This window comes from Euprymna scolopes, chromosome 39 (assembly GCF_053919585.1).
Source record: "Euprymna scolopes isolate OS-2025 chromosome 39, ASM5391958v1, whole genome shotgun sequence".
NCBI classification, from domain to species: Eukaryota; Metazoa; Mollusca; class Cephalopoda; order Sepiida; family Sepiolidae; genus Euprymna; species Euprymna scolopes.
This window is the reverse complement of record NC_136520.1, coordinates 32391134-32409509: the sequence shown is the minus strand read 5'-3', so window position 1 is coordinate 32409509 and position 18376 is coordinate 32391134. Positions and strand designations below refer to the sequence as shown.

At 34.8% G+C, this 18376-nt stretch overlaps 1 protein-coding gene across 4 annotated transcripts in view; it reads left to right on the top strand.

The window, feature by feature from the left end:
• The window catches only part of LOC145263720 (uncharacterized), a 372649-nt gene that overhangs the window by 247913 nt on the left and 106360 nt on the right, over positions 1–18376 (top strand). For all 4 annotated transcript variants that reach the window (XM_080120684.1, XM_080120683.1, XM_080120685.1 and 1 more), the window contains one exon: positions 15671–15757. In XM_080120684.1, the coding sequence (XP_079976810.1) occupies positions 15671–15757 (87 nt within the window). The remainder of the gene's footprint in view (positions 1–15670; positions 15758–18376) is intronic.

The following is an 18376-nucleotide window of genomic DNA, read 5'->3' as shown; positions in this document are numbered from 1 at the left end:
GCTAGTTGGCCGTTGACCCCCAAAAAGGGTTCATTCGCTCTTTGGAAGGTCTTGTTTTTAATCCTTCAGGGAGACTAGCCACCCTCCTCACCAAACAAGTGTGGTGGGGGAACCAGTTTAGTCGTCGGTGACCTGACCATGGGGCAGGTAGTACTGGGTTACATAGTACCAGTAGCATATGACATGAGCTGACTATAAAACATACAAACATACATATATTTAAACACATGTGAGATTTATATTATAGATTCCACTAGGAATGTCTGCATTTTCTTTCCACATTAATCCATAACACTGAAAAACCAACTCTTCCCCTGATGAAACCTAGCCCAATTGTCCCCCAGAGAATGAATAAATTTTTCTAAATTTTAGGCATTATTCATCCAGAGCAATGCTGATCAAGAAAATACCAACTTTGTGGGTCTTGGTTTGGTAGATTTTAACTTTTAGCAAGACACACTCACTTTATATAATAAATTAACACGGCTACCCGGTATTGCTTGGAGCCATAAAAACAATAAATAGATGTTAAATAGTGTTAAGTTCTTCACACACACACACACACACACTGTGAAGAGAAATTTTTCATGTGAGAAATGAAAAAAATAAAGCTTAGGAGACCTTCAAAGCGCTACTGAAAGCACCAAAGCAAATTAAAAATCCCTCCAGAACACTACTAAAATTAAGTTCCTTTCAGTTCCCTTTCTTTGTAGAGAAATGACAATAGTTAAACACGAAATTAAATCCAGAGTTAGTGTCTTTTAATTTGAAAAAAATGCTGACTCATTCCCATGGGCTGTATTAATGATAACATTAAATGATATAAATGATCATTTGATCCTTAAAGAAACAATCTTTTCTTTCTTTCTAGATGTAAGATATTATTTTTACAGTGATAATGCTGATTAAAAAAAATGTGCCAACTTTGTAGGGGTTTGTTGTGTATTTTGGAAGTTTTAGTTGGACATACAAACATGCATACATTTTTTCTTTATATAATGGGTAATACCCTTAAAATTATTTTAATCAGCTGAGCTTGAATAAACATGAGATAAAAGTAAGACTTTCACGCCATTCAAAACTGTGCTTTTGAAAGAGTGGCAACTTGATATGAATGTCATTGTAACCATTTGACTAACAAGCTCAACAACTTTAAATTTGCATGTGTGCATTCACTGCACAGGTCGTTATCGTCTGCTCATTGTCTTCATCCGAAATTGCTGCTCATGATTTTGCTCAGTGCTATAACACAGGATTTTCCCTTTAAAGTTTTAAAATAAGTAACAATATTTCATTGTGAAATTACTGATACTTGGTTTCTTTACTGAAACTAAACACAAAACAATGAATCAGTCCACTTGTAAGTGAATTGGTTCATTGTTTTCCTGATTGTACCCAGAGTCTGTCTGAAACAAACTCTAGTCCAACCGAACACAGTCCTTCTTCTTTGAGCTCAGAGGCATATCTCTGCTTTGCAGACTAACAGACTCACTAACCCCAACTACCTGTTTCCTGGAATATATATAGGTGTCACTGTCATTTGGGGTAAGCTACACAACCAGCCTATCTGAAAATTATGGGTTAAACACAAAACCGTTACTGTTCAGAGTGTCTCTTATGTGGAGTGGACATTAATTCTGTATGATTTCAAGTGGTCCGATCTCATTTTAAAGAGTCAATAATTTTTTTCAAAGAACCAGCCAATTTCTTAAGTATTTTTTCCATTCTAGATTTGCCATTTATAGCATGCATCTATACACCCTCATAAAACATGTAGCAGTGTGCATGGTTAATTAAAGGTTGAATTTGTATGGATAGCTTATCTCGCTCTTCTTTAATCTATTTGTTAAATGTTCAGATGTTTTCTGATACTATGCAAGTTTCTTTAGTTCTCACGTGTTTCATTTTACTTTAATTGAAGTTCTTAAAAACCAAGGCGGCCCCTTTCTGCTTAACCTTTATATGAGATTTTTTTTTTTTTTTTTAATTCTATTTTCACCCCAAACAAGACACAGTGCCACTTTGATGTAAGGGGCTACTATCAGGAACATAAATTGCAGGGATACTATGTAGGGAGTTGAGCAGCAAGATGCCTGTTCATATTACACTTGAACTTCTGCATCCCAGTACAGTTGAGAGAGCAGAAACCCGGAAAGGAGTTCCAGAGTCTAGCAGTTCTGGGGAAGAAACTATTAGAATAGAAGGCTTTTTTACATCTAGGGATTTCTACTGTGTAGGGGTGGGATTTTGCTGCTTAACGGGTTTTTCGGGGGTATTCATGTCGAGGGGATACAAGGACTTGTAGTTCATTAGAGCATCCATCATTAAAATACTTGTATGACAGGTAGAGGGATGCAACTTTTCGTCAGTGGAACAAAGATTGGAGCTTAGATGGCAGTTCAGGACCTATCAGGTTGGCGACTCTCTTTTGAAATTTGTCCAGGAACGAGAAACTAGTAGCAAATATTCCAGCCCAAATGTGACAACAATACTCCATACATGGGCGAATGGTGACCTTGTAGAGGTACAGGATACTATCAGGCATAAATAATTTTCTAGCACGGTAAAGAGCCCACCATCCTCGCAGCGGCCCTGGCAATGCTCTCAATGTATGTTCTAACTCATGTTCCCTGTGAACGTTAAGCCGAGGAGTTTGAAAGAAGTACTTTCAGGTAATGTATCTTTAGCCATAGCTATTGGTGGTTGAGAAGGTTTCTTATAATTGTTGAAGGAAACAAGCTTAGTCTTGGCAACATTGAATACATAGATATTCGAATATTCTATTAAATTTTTCAAACACTGAGTTAGCAAATACCATGTGATTTTGTATATTTAGTCAAGATTTACTTATCGCGAAAATGTTTCCTCATGCCAAGTTGCCCTGACAACCCAGTGTACAGAGAGACCTTAGAGACAAGGATAGTGTCTAGTAGGCATTCAAGTTGTCAGTTTAGCTGTAAACATGCATTTTGAGTGGGTTGCATTTTTTTTTCTTTACCCCCAAAGAAAACATATTGCCACTTGGACGTAAGGGGTTACTATTTGAGATCATGGCTAACAGGTGACTGTGGCGAGTTGAGCAGTGAGATGTTTGTTCACATTTCATTTAAACTTTTGCAGGTTAATACAGTCAAGAAAGCAGGACATTGTGAGGAAATTCTAAAGCCAAGCCAACTAAGAGGAGAAACAATTAGAGTAGAAGGCTTTCTGGTATCTCGGGACCTCAGCAGTGAAGAGGTGGGATTTTGCTGTTTGTTGGGTTAGTTGGAAGTATGTAAGTCAAGGGGGCACAAATGCTAAGAATTCATCAGAACAAATTCCATTAAAATACTTGCAAAACAGACACAGGGGTGCAACACTGGTGATGAGAAGAGGTTTAAGCTTTGCTGATAGTGCAGGACCTCTTAGATTTGAAACTCGTTTGTTTGCGAATAACAGGCTTGCCGCAAGTGAGAGATATTTGGCCCAGAGAAGAGAACTCTTATATCCTGAAGAATCCTTAACTCAAAAAGTGCTTATCATTTTTTTTTCCCTTAAAAGGTCATGGCAGCAGGCTTCATTCAGACTGTCTTTTTTCAGAGACCCATAAAGGTTTTTCTCTTTGCGTAATCTGGATACTACCGTTTCCGTACATACTAGCAGTATCAATGAACTCCTAAAATGGGCAAAGAGAAATTTACAAAGGTTGATAATTCTTTCCCCCCCCCCTCTCCATCATACATCCCTTTTAACATGATGAAGTTCTGGTTCAACTCCCCATGGAGAGGGAAACCGTCAACTGTAGCGATGAATTTTCAGCAGAGTTGTGAGTGACACACATTAGATACTCTTTGAAACATTGCATGCATGATAAAGCAAGAGTAACACAATTGGAACAAACACATTAGGGGAATAGCAACTGCAAAAAGAAAAGCTGGGCTCCCTCTACCATACTAGAAACTTACTCACATCAGAGAGTATCCTATATCGTTACAAAGCCACAATTTGCAAATGCATGAACTATTGTTGACACATCTGGACTGGTACATCTACGACTAGTTTCTCACTCTTAGACATGATCCAAAAAAGAGTCTCAAAGGTAATAAGTCACACATTATTGCCCAATTTCCAACACCTATCCCATCGCCTCAATATTACATTTATGTGCCTGTTTTACAAGCATTTTAATAAACTGTGCTATGATAAGCTCATTTCACTTGTGTCTCCTTGATGTACATACTCTCGACTAACCCAACAAGCAGCAAAATTCCATCCCTTCACTGTTGATGCAGGAAAGCCTTCTACTTTAATAATTTCTTCCCTCAGGCTGCGAAACTTTAGAATTACCTCCTCTTATTGTACTAACCTGCAGAAGTTTAAATATAATCTAAACAGACACTTTGCTGGTCAACTTCCCGCAGTCCTCTGTTAGATATGATCCCAAATAGCTGCACATACAAATGCACAGAAAAATTTCAGTCATAAAGATTATCATCAACACTTACATTCAAATGGTAATACATTTTATTTGAGGTGAAAAAGTGAAAGAAAAAAAAACACAAAACAAAGAAATGCATTCCCTTGGTCCAGACATTGACAAGGAGAATTCTGAAACATCTGTAAGCAAGGTTAGAATAAACAAAGAAACATTAATGCTTGTTTAAGAATTTTCATTCTCATACAGTTGTTGCCCTACTAATGACTGAAGTCGTGGTCTACCCTACTATTCAACCTATAACTAGACAGAAGAGTTGGATTCATGCCTTTCCCAATGGAATTAGACAAAGGACCTTTGCAACCACTTTCAGCACCTGGTATTCCTAAAGGACGAGACCTAATTTTGCTTAACGATGCCCTAACCTCTGATTCTCAGCAACATTCAGACAATCTCAGCCAGTCATTTCGAGCAATCTCTAATTCCTGTCAGCATTTGGGCAATTTCAGCCTGTCAGCCCAAAATATCTGAAATATTTCTTATATTTAAAATAAACAAAAGAATGGATTTTATAAAAACTTTCAGTCATAAAGATTATATGGAAATCGAATTAAGAAGGAATTTGCCAAAATAAAATCACAATTTTAGGGGTTATTAAATAATAAGTATATTTACTTTCCATTATCACTTAAAAAAATTATATCAGCATGTCAAAATGTAAACTTTTTCTTCAAACTTAAGCAGGCATTTTATTTTTTTAATTTGACCTATATTTTTTTTAATGTTCTCCTTGAGCTTAAAGAAATTGCTTTTACTTAATGTGTTTGCCTAAATGCTGAGAGGAATCAGACATTGCCTGAAACAACAGGCAGAAATTGCCCAAATGTTGATGAACATCAGCAGTTGCTTTGCCGGCAGCCATCTCTCTCTCTCTCTCTCTCTCTCTATATATATATATATATATATATATATATATATATATATATATATATATATATATTAGCAGGGGCACCCGGCGTTGCCCAAGTGTTTAGAGGTGTGTGTGTTGGGGGGGGGGGAATCAAACAAAGAATAAGTGAAGTAATAACCCTGTTTAAATATTATATAAAAAAAAAAAACCATGTTGAAACTTCTTTAAAAAAAATCGTTGCCCGGGTGTTTGTAGGTGTTTGTCAAGGGGAGGGGTAAAAAAAGTAGTTTTGGTAGGTAGGTGGGATCAAACCCGAAGCCTTGAGGCAAAGGTGGAAAATAAAGTGTGAAAAAAAAACTGATATGTTACCCGCTCGGCCAGCAAGGAAGAGTAACTGAAACACGTTTGAATTTAAGTATTAAAAATGGAATTGAATTGGCAGGTGTGCGATTTTAATGAGATCAAATAGAAATACTGCAGTTAATTTTCACTGCGAGGCAGTTTTTTGTGGGGGGGCCGTTTACTCAATTTTTGCTGGTTTTGTCTCCCAAGATGTTGGGGGAGGGGGGCGCTCCCCATAAAAAGGGGATTGTCCAAATTAAATAGCAATTGTCTGATATAAGGGGTTTCCCTTGCATTGATCAAAAGCTGATTGCTTTCTGGACGTTTCTGGCGCAATTGCCGGGAACAATGTTTTAGCTTCAAGTTAGTTTTACTTTTATACGAAAAAGTCGAACGAACACAAGAGAGGCTGAAATAGCAAGAATTTTGTAAAAATCCACGTAAATAAATCTAGATGCGACACGCGTTCACAAATCTTACATATTATGATCTAGGGGTGTATAAACAGTTGTAAGATATAGCCCCACCCCCACCCACACCCGAGAACCACATCGAAAAAAGTCTTTTTTGGACATACAAATATATGCGCGCCACATTTGCCTTTTATATATATATATATAGATATATATTTATAAAGGGCAAAATGTGTGTGTGTGTTTTTATATCTCGCAAAAACGACACGGGCGAAAGATCCTGACCATTTCGGTATTGTTTTGCAGCTCGATGTCTTGGACAACAAATATTGAAAAATTGGCCAAAAAAATTCATTCCTTCACCCTCAACTGAGCACTTTTATGCAAGTGAAGGTCGCTTTTTTCGCTGACATTTTAGGAATTTGTCTTTTTTTCAATTGACTACGCTTAATTTCAAGTTCCAAACTTCCGGTTGGTTGATGGAGACATCAACTAAGATGTCACGTTTTTTTTGTTGTTTTTTTTTCTCCTTCGTGTTACAGATTCGAGCCTGCCTGCCTACTACCACTTTTTTTATTTTTAACACCTCTGCCTACTGTTATTTTGATCCCCCCTCCCGCTACTACCACTTGATTATAACCCCCCACCTTACTATACCACCTATACACACCCGGGCACCCCTGCTACTGTTATTTTGACCCCCCACTCCCCGGATCCTTACTACACCACCTAAACACCCGGGCAACACGGGGCACCCCGGCTAGTAAATAATACAACCAATAAAAACCTGATGAAGCTGTAGAAAAGGCAGCATTAATTTCTTGAGCCTTAATGCATTACTTTCACTACTGGGCTGAATATGTAGGGTGCAAACTTGATCAGAACTGTTAATCAAAGGCTGAGATGGTTCTTTTCTTGTCTCATTTTCTTTTCTTTATATTTTTCTCTAAAAAAAAAAATTCTCTAATCTTGGTAATATTCTTTTTTTTTTTTTTTTTTTTTTTTTTTTTTTCTTAGTAAAATCAAAAGTGCCAAAAGAGTTTAAAAAAAAAAAAATAGAATTCATTAAATGAAACAATTTTTAGGGAAGAGAGCTAAACAAAAATATATATATAATAAAAAATGACAAATGATAGCTGTAGAGAGGTGGTGGGGCTAATCCCCCATCCATTGCCCATATATGAATGGCTGGTGTGGTTGATGAGTTGTACCTGTGTAATGCCAGATGGCATGATTGTAATGAGTTTAAAATTGCTACAGCACAAAAGAAGAAAACTCTACTTCATTGAAGAACGTCTTGATTACAGAGAAGAAAGTCTTCTGAAATGAAGGGAATAAAATTGCTAGATACTTGACATGTTGTGAGTTCTCTCGCTCTCTCTTGCATTCGTTCTTTTATGCTCTCTTGTTCGTGCTCTTCCTTTCTTGCTCCTTCTTTCTAGCTTTCATGTTCTCTCTTCACCCATTCTCTTTCTTGCTTTTGCTCTCTCTCTTTCCCTCTTTTTTTTTTTTTTGTCGTGTTGTCTGTGCTCTCTCTCTCTCTTTCTTGCCGTCTCGTTTGTGATCTTTTTCTTTCTATCTTTCTATTTCTTTCTCTCTTCTCTCTCTCTCTCTCACTTTCTCTCTTCTTTCTCTTTCCTTCTCTTGCTCTTTCCTTCCTTCTCTCGCTCTCTCTCTTTCCTTCTCTTCCAAATGCCAACTAAAAATATAGTTTAAAAATACCCTTCAAAGAAATTCTTTCTTGTCATTTTTCATCGCTCATTGATGAATGCGCAAACTCATATTTTCCCGCTTTTATATCCGCAAATCTTTTGAAAGCTGATATTTCTACAAATATTTTATGCAAAATTACCAAGACTCATGAAAATTCCACAGTTAACGAAATTACTTTAGATCATGTTATCTTTACAGATTCGTTTTATTTACTCAAATGTTACAAAAAAAAACAAAACAAAAAAAAAAACGGCGAGGAATCGCTTTTTCTTTCGAAACATAAATCCACTCAGTATTTAAGGGTTAATATTTTATACTTGAAATATATTCATAAAAAGAAAGAACTGAACATTATCCATTTTTCTTTTTACCTCATCAATCTTTTAATACCCATGTACACAATCAAAATATTAAAAAAAAAAAGTTTGCATTCGAGATAGATGTATACATAATCTATATAATAACATGCTAAGGGGATTTCATGTTCGTGTGTACGTTATCATTTTTAACATTTTTTTAAAAGGTCGTATTGTCTAATTGCTGAAAATGCAATGCAAAAATGTAATTCTACATATTTCATCTGATGTTGCTCTTGTGTCGAACATGAGACTCTAAGTCAAATAAGCTTTTGTGACCTTCGGACATGGATCAAAATGTACTACCTATTCTGTCAAAAGATGGTACAATAATATTGTGGGGTCTGCGTTCACACTGGATATCTATAGAATGAAAAAAAGTATAGATCCTTACAAGGGTTTTGAAGATAGACCCCCTCCCTCCATAACTGTATATAGAATTGTAAACTACATTAATGAGAGTACTAAGATAAATATGTTTCAGTTTGAACAAAGGTGGTACAATCATATTATGAGGTCTGTGTTCACACCGCAAATATTTTCTAAGCACAGCAACAATATACAACAAATAAAGAATACAACTGTTCAATTTCCATAGATTTCGCTAGTACTAAAAATATTTACTTAAACTCATAGAATGACGTTAGTAATTTAATTTTTCACATATTTTTAATGGCCTAAAAAAAGTTTTAAATAAGTCACAGCTGACTTTTTATTAAAGAATGGAGGATTTCTTTCCAAATTCATTTCAGACAGCGGAGTAAGTCTAAGGTGGTTGTCTGACTTGATATTTGTTTTCTTGTTACTCCTTACCACTTAAAATGGTTTTGTTAGGGTGTTTAGAAAAAGGTACATGTTTTACTTATTAACTTTTGTATGATGGGATGGAAATATATATATATATATATATATATATATATATATATATATATATATATATATATGCAAATAAGTACACATGGGTCTTCATAATAGTGTAGGAAAAATACTTCAATGAAAAAGGATTTTTTTCTCCCTTCATGTCCACAAGTAATATATGGTTAGGGCCCCTAATTTAATATAGACTATCCTCTTGGTCAGATTTTCAGTTAGATGCAAAGGGAATAACTCATTTTAAATTGAAGGATCTTTTTTTTTTTACATGGGGGTCACCACTTATTAAGGCCCGGAGGCCACTCAGAGATAAGGGTTATTGCGTGTACAGTAATCAATGAGATAGTATTGTAGTAATCATTAGTATTGGAGATTTGATAGTGTCTTACTTAAGAGGGCGGTTTGTCAGGAATTTGTTTCTGTTGGACTTGAAGACATCCAAGTTGTAGTCAGGTGGGAAACAGGTAAACGGAAGAGAGTTCCACAGTCGTGCACTTCTGAGAAAGCAGCTCTGCTTGTGGAATCTACGTTTGGATTTAGGCACAGGTAAAGAGTGGGGAAAATTATTGATAGTAGTTTCCGCCAGACGGGTGTTTCTTGTGCAAGATTGGCGAGGGGGGACGAGAGATTGGGGCTCAGAATAGCACTAAAGTGAAAAATTTTGCCAACAAATAAAAATTGAAAACTAAAATTTCAAAGTGTAGCAGTTCAAGGAAGAAACTCTTTCTGCCATTTAGGGACCTCTATAGTGAAGGGATGGGATTTTGCTGCTTGTCGGGTAAGTCAAAAGTCAAAGGGACACAAGTGCTGTGTCAGAACACATTCCGTTAAAATACTTGCAAAACAAGTACAAAGATGTGATATTGCAATGATGGGACAGGGGTTGGAGTTTGGTTGACAATGCAGATTGGGGACACATTTGTGAACCCTGTCTAATAAGGATAGACTAGTAGTAGATGCACCAGGCCAGATATGGCCACAATATTCCATGCATGGGCGAATGGTTGCTTTGTAGAGATAAAGGACAGGTGTAAGTAGTTTTCTATCGCAGAAGAGGAGGACTACATTCTTTGCAGCAGCCTAGGTAATATATCCTATATATTTCCAATTAATGTTACCTGTGAATGCTAGGCTAAGAAGTTTGAATGATAAATTTCCAAGTAGTGTTATTAGTCATATGGTTGATTGAGAAGGTTTCTTGTAATAGTTAAAGGAAAGTCATTAGCATTAAATGTTACCGTCCATTTACATTCTCATACCATTACAGACTGGAGATCATTTCCTAAGTTTTCAGACATTGTGGTGGATATGTGCACATTTGTTTTTCCAACGTGTCTGATATAATGCAGGTGCCATCAGTAAATATACTCATCTTGGATACAATCGTGTCAAGAAGGTTGTTTATGAATATCAAAAACAATAATGGTTAAAGAATCAACCCCAGGGGCATGCCCACATTGTTATTTAGATGTGCATCCATCAAGGACAACCTGAATTTTTCTTGTGTTTAAAAAGGATCTGATTATATTAAGTATTCATCTAGTAATATCATATGATTTAATTTTCATAAGACTTTCATGCCAGACCTTTTTAATATCTATATATATATATATATATATATATATATATATACATATTTAGGGTTTGTATTACTGTACACATAGATTCGAAAAAGTTGTCAAAAAACAAATATATAACAAATAAATGTTATCAAAGGCAAGATAAGTTACTTTTCTACCTAACTGGATATAATTTTCGTGTTTTTATTCAATGTAACATGTTTATTCAGTTCGAAAAGCATACAGTGTTTACCGATGTATTGGAAAATTCAAGATGGGGCCCGACTCTCTCTTTAACACGATAAGTTCAGGAAAAGATGTTATAAATAATAAACTAGACAAAATACTGTTAGAAATTCGCTCAATATATGTTACCGTGACTTAAGTTGACATATATTCAGTGTTTTTTTAATAGTATTTTGTCTAGTTTATTATTTATAACACCTTTTCCCAAACTTACCATGTTAAAGAGAGTGTCGGGCGCCATTTTGAATTTTCCAATACATCGGTAAACACTGCATGTTTTTCGAGCTGAATAAACATGTTACATTGAATAAAAACACAAAAAATGTATCATGTTTGGTAGAAAAGTAACTTATCTTGCCTTTGATAATATTTATTTGTTATATATTTGTTTTTTGACAACTTTTTCGAATCTATGTGTACAGTAATACAAACCCCATATTTATATATCGAAAGCTACTGCCTTATCCAGTGAATGGTATATGCATTCAGTAATGATTGTTAGGATATCTGCAATAGAACGGGCTTGCTTAAATCTATACTGTCAGTCAGAAAGAAATTTAGCATTTATGAGGTGGTGCACTAACGCTTGATTGATTGATTAACAATTCAAAGATTTCAGTGAAGAGGAGGAGGGGATTGATAGGATAATAATTGAGCAGGTTGGTTTCTTCACCAGAATTCTTGAATACTGGTATCACGGAGACAATTTTTCGACTATCAGGGAAGCAAGATTCAGCAAGGCATTTATTGTAGAGCTTGGAGAAAATGGGCTCGCTCAGCAGAGCATTTTTCTATAGCAGAGATCAGATCAAACCTACTTGTTTTCCACAGCATCACTTGGTAGGTACAGCTAGTCCATATATTTATTAAAGTGGGCATATGTGCACGGACACTTCTCAAGCTATATATATATACTCAACGGATTTTGATCTACAGACTTGAATTTGGTGTATAGGTTATTCAGACATGTGGAAAAATTTGAATCGATTTTCATCTAGAAAAAAGGACTGCTAAGGGGTCAAAATTGAGAAATTGGTATTGGGAAGGTATCAGATTTTTATCGGTGTGTCAGTTATTTTACGACTGCGCATGCGCAAATCTTTCACAGTAAGAATAAGTAGGTTTGAAAACACTTTTTAAAGATTGTGCCAAGCTGGCCTAATGGTTATTGTACTTGACTCACTGTCTTTTGGGTTTGATCTCAAGTATTTTTTTTTTCTTTACTAACAAGAAGTGAACTATTTAGAAAATACAATACTCGCATGCACATGTCTCCATTTCTTTCCATTTTTTTTTAAAAAGGAATTTAACGTTATGTTTAATATGGGACAATGCTAGGTACATCTTTTAGTATAATGCTAGTGGGGGTGCCTGGCGTTGCCCAGGTGTTTATAGGTGTGTGTGGAGGGAAAAAAAGTGGTAGCAAGACAGGCAGGCTCGAACCCAAACAATGAAGGAGGAAAAGAACATGAAAAAGTGTTAGTAGGCAGGTACATGTGAACTCAAATCCTTGACACAAAAGTGGAAAAGAAAGTAAAAGAAAACGTGAGATTTTACCGCTGCGTTATGACACGAGAGGAACTGAAAAGCATTCATATTTAGCGATCAAAAAGTTGACATGCAGAAAGTGAAAGTTGAGTGGATGAGTTCACGCAGGTGTGGTAATGAAATCACGCACTTAAGTTTGGCTGTTAGCCACTTGAGCTTTCAGCTTTCCACCCGCCGTTGTTGGGAACCCCCCACCCCAAGAGGGGGAGCTCTGGCAGTGTCTTAATGAATAGCAATTGTCTGATATGAAGAGATATTCCTCACCATGATCGAAGCCACGAAGGCCAGCGAGCTGATTTGATTCGATTCAGTTTTGCGAAAAAGACACTGGAAACCAGTTATTTTTTTAAAACTCACTCAAAATAAATGTAGAGACGACGACCATTCGCAAATCATAGATATTACAATCTAGGGAGTTTATAAAATGTTCTAAAACATAGTAACCCCCCCCCCCTGTGAACTCCCACGAAAAAAGCCTTTGCTAGGCATACAAAAACGCGCACGGCTGTTTTGCCTGAAAGTAGCGAGAGCCATGAAAATTTCGGTTATATCGTTCATCTGTTGTGCCTTGTTCTAAAATATTCCTATTCTATGTTAGAATTAACAGCACGTATAGTAACTGATTTGATGTTCAAGTGGGAGTACTTCAAGAATTGTGCTCTGTCTCTTAGAATCATTGTCTAAGAAATTTTGTACAGGCTTTCTGGAAGAGATGAGGTATGCTGATGATTGAGTATTTGTCTGTGAAACAATGAAAGACTGACTTGTTATGGTAAAGATTTGTAGAAATGATGTATATAATATATATATAATGTGCATTAGTGTTTGGACAATTAATCGGGAATTGAAAAAAATAGGAACTTTTAGGGGTATCGGAATCGGAAAAATTAGTATCTGCTTTCCAATGCCAAAAACGATTCTTTTTTTAATTGTCTTTTTCTATTTAATTTTGTTAAAGCAAAATCTTTCACTGCTCATAGTAATGATAAAATAATAAATATTTATTGATTTTTAACTTGCAATAAGACTAAAATCTATAGATCATCCCTTATAAGTGTATTTTTTTATGCTTGAAAGAATATCTGCATATTTAACACGTGTTTACGATAATTGGGAAAAATAATTACATCATAGCTCTAGAGATTTATGAAGAATCATAATCGGTAATTGTATCAGAATCAGGAAAAATATTGGAATTGTCTCATCACTTATATTAGTGGCCCAGCAAAGTGACAGGGGAGACAACCGAAGCAGCGAAACTAAAGCAACCAACCAGGACACTATATATACAAATGTAGGCAAATTTGAGCATATTTTATTAGTTTGAAAATTTAGGTTAGTTTTTACCAATTGTAATAAAATTTTAACTATAGAATAGCATTATAATCCTCAAAAAAAGCCTGCAACTTTTCATGTAGTTTCGTCCCATAGAATCAAAGATATGAGCATTTCAATATTCAATGTGGCTAAGGGTATATACACACACACCGAGCACTTTTTTGGCAACTTTCTAAGTTCGAAATCTCAGCAACTATTGATCAGAATTTAATAAATGAAGGTTCGTTGGAAAGCTAATGATCTGAATTGTGTAGTAGGCTATTTGACATTTGCCCTTAAGGTCACACATTAAGGGTATCATCCAGAACCTATTTTTGGCACTTTTTTACAGTCATAAAATGTTTCAATCATAGTCATTTGTTTTCCTAGTTTTACATCTGAATTACAAAATATCTCATATTTCCCCAAAACCTCTGGCCTTGATAGAGGAGAGAATAAAACTTACTGCTATGGTTTCAAATGATTTGAAATAACAGCAAGGGAGACTTGATTCCAAATATTGCCCATGTTATATCTCCTTTTTGGTTTTCATACATAAAGTAAATTCCACAGTGCATAAGGAGTATTTGATATTGGAGATATACATAATCATACCGTATTTCCAAAAGAGGGGAGATATAATACGAGAAATATTTGGAATCAAGTCTCCCCTTGCTATTATTTCAAATTGAAACCATAGCAGTAAATTTTAGTTTTCCTTCCATCAAGACCAGAGGTTTTGGGGAAATTATATAAAGTAAGTCTGAGAGTTAATGTTGCCAAGACCAAAGTGATGATCGGTGGGTGTAGTGTTTGAAAGCTCCTCCAAAGAGGAAAATTTCCCTGTTCAATTTATGGAAAGCAGATCTAAAGCACATATCTTCCTGTACCATCTAGATTTCATCTTCCTCTGAGGTCATCAGATCTAAACCAGTCTGTAAGACTCACATTACACATCCATCATGTCATACTCATATCATTTCTCTCCATGCAATTCATGTCCTGAACCCTAACTGATCAGGTCATCAGATCTAAGTATATCTAAAAATAACTAAATCAAATAATGACGACTTGAGACTTTTTTCAGATTATTTCTAAATTACGTTTCTGAATTTTTTAAATGACTACTTTTCTTAATTTGAGTATTATTCTCACAATGTTTCAGCCAATGTAACATCGAACCTTCTTCAGGAGTATCTTGTTAAACTCACAGAATCTTTTTCCCAGACTTTGGAATTTGTATGGAATTTTGAATGGAACCCTCGTTTAATCCACGGAGTAACATGCTTTTGTTCTGTCTGCCATGACTGGCTGCAAGTCTTAAGTAATTCAATCAACAGACGAACGTCACTTACAGCTAAATTTTTATTTACTATTTTATCCACTACACTATGAGTCTTGAAATTATAGTTTCAATCCTAAGTGTTGGTGTTACTAAGAATATAATTGTGAATTACTGAAGACTTCTACCCAGTTGTAGCTGGTGAAACAAGAGCATGCTGTCCCCCACCCTTGGGTTAAATAAAAAGCTCTGTTCAAAATTCCATGCAGATTCTCAAGTTCAATGGAAAGATTCATGAAACGTGAGAATAACACTCAAGTTGAGAAAAGACAGTCCGAATAATATATATTTCAAAGTTTTAAAATATAAGTAATTTATATCCTACCAAATGTTATTCAAGCTTGAGAGGAGATGATCTATATTGATAAGAAGATAATTGATTTTCTTCTTTTCCAGTCTAATGCTAAATTATGGGTGTGTACTTATATATATATATATATATATATATATATACACACACACACACACACACACATATAATCAACTGATTACTGTCTGGATAGAGATATTGTCATAAATACGCTATGCGCAGCAGGTGATAGTGGTGGTTGTTGTTCTCTTTGTCACTATTCTCCTCGAACTATGAGCAAGATCCGGACAATTATTCCCTTTCCTGTTTACCATTTTATTTTTTCAGGCTTCAATGCGACAGTTTGTTGGTGGTGGCAGTAGTAGACGAGGGAGTGAAGATTCTACCACAGATGAAGGATCTCGGGAAGTGCGAGTAAGTATCCTTTTTATCCAGTAAGTGTTGCATCTAAAAGATATAATTGTACAAGAAACATTTCGCTTGTGTTGTGTCAAGATTTGATAACTTGTCATGATTCAAAAATTTATTTGAATCTTATGTACAACAGCCACCTGTAGAAACTTCTGTTGACTTGTAAATAAGCAATAGCATGTGTTCTTGTTTAGCTACCTGCAAATAAAAAGTTAGATGTAAGGCCAGTTGTATGAAAAAAAGAGGTGCTCTGGACTTTCCTGTTTAATTGGTCTTGTTATCATCTCATTTTAGATGAAGGTGCAATAAAGCTCTTTGTTCCAAGGCAGGAGATCATGAGACAACTGTGCCAGAATGTCACATTTAAGAAATTAAATGAACTTTTTATAATCTCTATTTAGTTATGTGTAAACTAATTAACCATTCATTATGAATTTCGGAAACCAACTGCTAGGCATAAGAGGTCATAATGTGAGCTATATCTAACTTAATTTAAGTTTATACAAAGAGGGGCAAAGCACTTTGTGAAAATTTAGATATTTTCCAATTTTTGTGAAATTTAAATGAGCATCAATTAATATTCTCCAAATTTCAGTTTCTTTCAAGTTTTTACAAGGGTTTTTAGTGGAAATAATGAGTACTACTTCTCATTTTAAAATTCAAATATGTCAGATCTACATTCTGTGTAGGCATCAAAATGTTTCTTATGTTTAATATTATTATATGAGGAGTCATTTTGAGTTAAAATTTATTTGACCCATCGGATCTCGATAAATGCATGATTAAACTATATAAACATTGCTTAAATAATATCCATCATGGCTGCTTTGCATAAGCTATATATATATATATATATATATATATATATATTATTATTTTTTTATTTTTATTTATATATATATATATATATATATATCCCTAGCCATGATTGTGCATTTATCGAGATCAGAGATAAATTTTAACTCGAAACGACTCCTCATATAATAATATTAAACACAAGAAACAATTTAATGCCTATACAGATTTTTTTTTTCTCATATCAAATCAAGATCACCTCAAGACTCTACCCAACTATATACCATTGGTTAGTCCAAGTCTTGTGAGTGAAATATTTTACCTAGCTGTAAAATTTCGCTTTCAACTTTCTTCTCTCATATATATAATATATATATATATTCCATTTATTTCGAATTCTGCTTTAGACTCGTTGATCCTTAGCCTTAAATCTTTGACAGTTTCAAGACTCCAAATCGGGTAATGGATTTTGATCAATATTCAACATAAGGTTTAATATCATTATATCTTGATTTTAATATTCCTAAACGAACATAAAAGTTAGTGCAAAACTTTTGTTTATGAATTAATTTTACCCATCCTAAGACAGGTATTTTTCTAGATAAAATATTTAGGAAAAAAGTGGTTATAGTCAGCTAACGTACTTTCGAATTTCCGCGATAGTGCTGCCAAGGCAAATCAGTTCCTTTGCTGTTATTGTTCTTCAGTATTTCTATTGTGATTGTATCAATTTTGTTTTTATACTTTCATAAACATATATTATAGAAATTCAAATAAAAAAACTTTTATTTTGAAAATTTAAAAAAAAAAAAAAAAAAACTTATTTTTATCATTTCATAAACATATACATATGTATTTCTTATGACGTTTCTGAATTTTTGAGATGAGAATTGATTATTCGTATTATTTTGATTCATCAGACTACTGTTCTTATCTTCAGTGTCATTTTCACAACGTTTCGGTTTATGTAACCTCCAACCCTCTCCAGGTGTATTTTGTTGAACTCCGGAAACAGCTTGTGAAAGTCAAGCGCCCTACAGAAAAAAATTTATGACTAAGAACTGTGTATATGAGATCCCATTTAAATGTGGAAAACTATACACATGTCGTCCACTAAAAGTATGGTTAGAAGAACATCTAAAAGCCGTAATACATGGAAAGATTGAAAATCAGGTATGGCCGACCATATCTGGAGGAAAAAGGGAAACCATCTACCATTATGGGACAAAGTAAAAATTATAGACAGAAGAACGGTTGAGAGTTAGATGACTCAAAGAAGCAGCATGATTGATGGAAGACAATTACACTGTAGACCAAGTATAGAATTGAATACGATGTAAGAATTGTTAATTATAAATAATAGATAATATATACAGTAAATAAGTAAAACCAGTGATAGTTACAACTAGAAATAAAAGTAGGCTTAAGGTTAGAACTGTCTGCAAGGACCTGGTTAGAGTATTTGGAAAAATCAATTGTAAAAGTGACCTTCTTCTGAAGGTTGAAGGTTCAATTTTTACTGTGGGCGACCGAAAAACGCAATTGTGAATTACTTAGGACCTCTATCCATCCATGGCTGACAGAACTACAGGCAATAAAGCTCTTTGTTCCAAGGCAGGAGATCATGAGACAACTGTGCCAGAATGTCACATTTAAGAAATTAAATGAACTTTTTATAATCTCTATTTAGTTATGTGTAAACTAATTAACCATTCATTATGAATTTCGGAAACCAAGTAAAGTAAATAAGTTTCCATTCAAAATTCTGTCCAAATTCCTGAGTTCAACAAAAACATTCCTGAGTTCAACAAGCCAGCGGTTGCATCG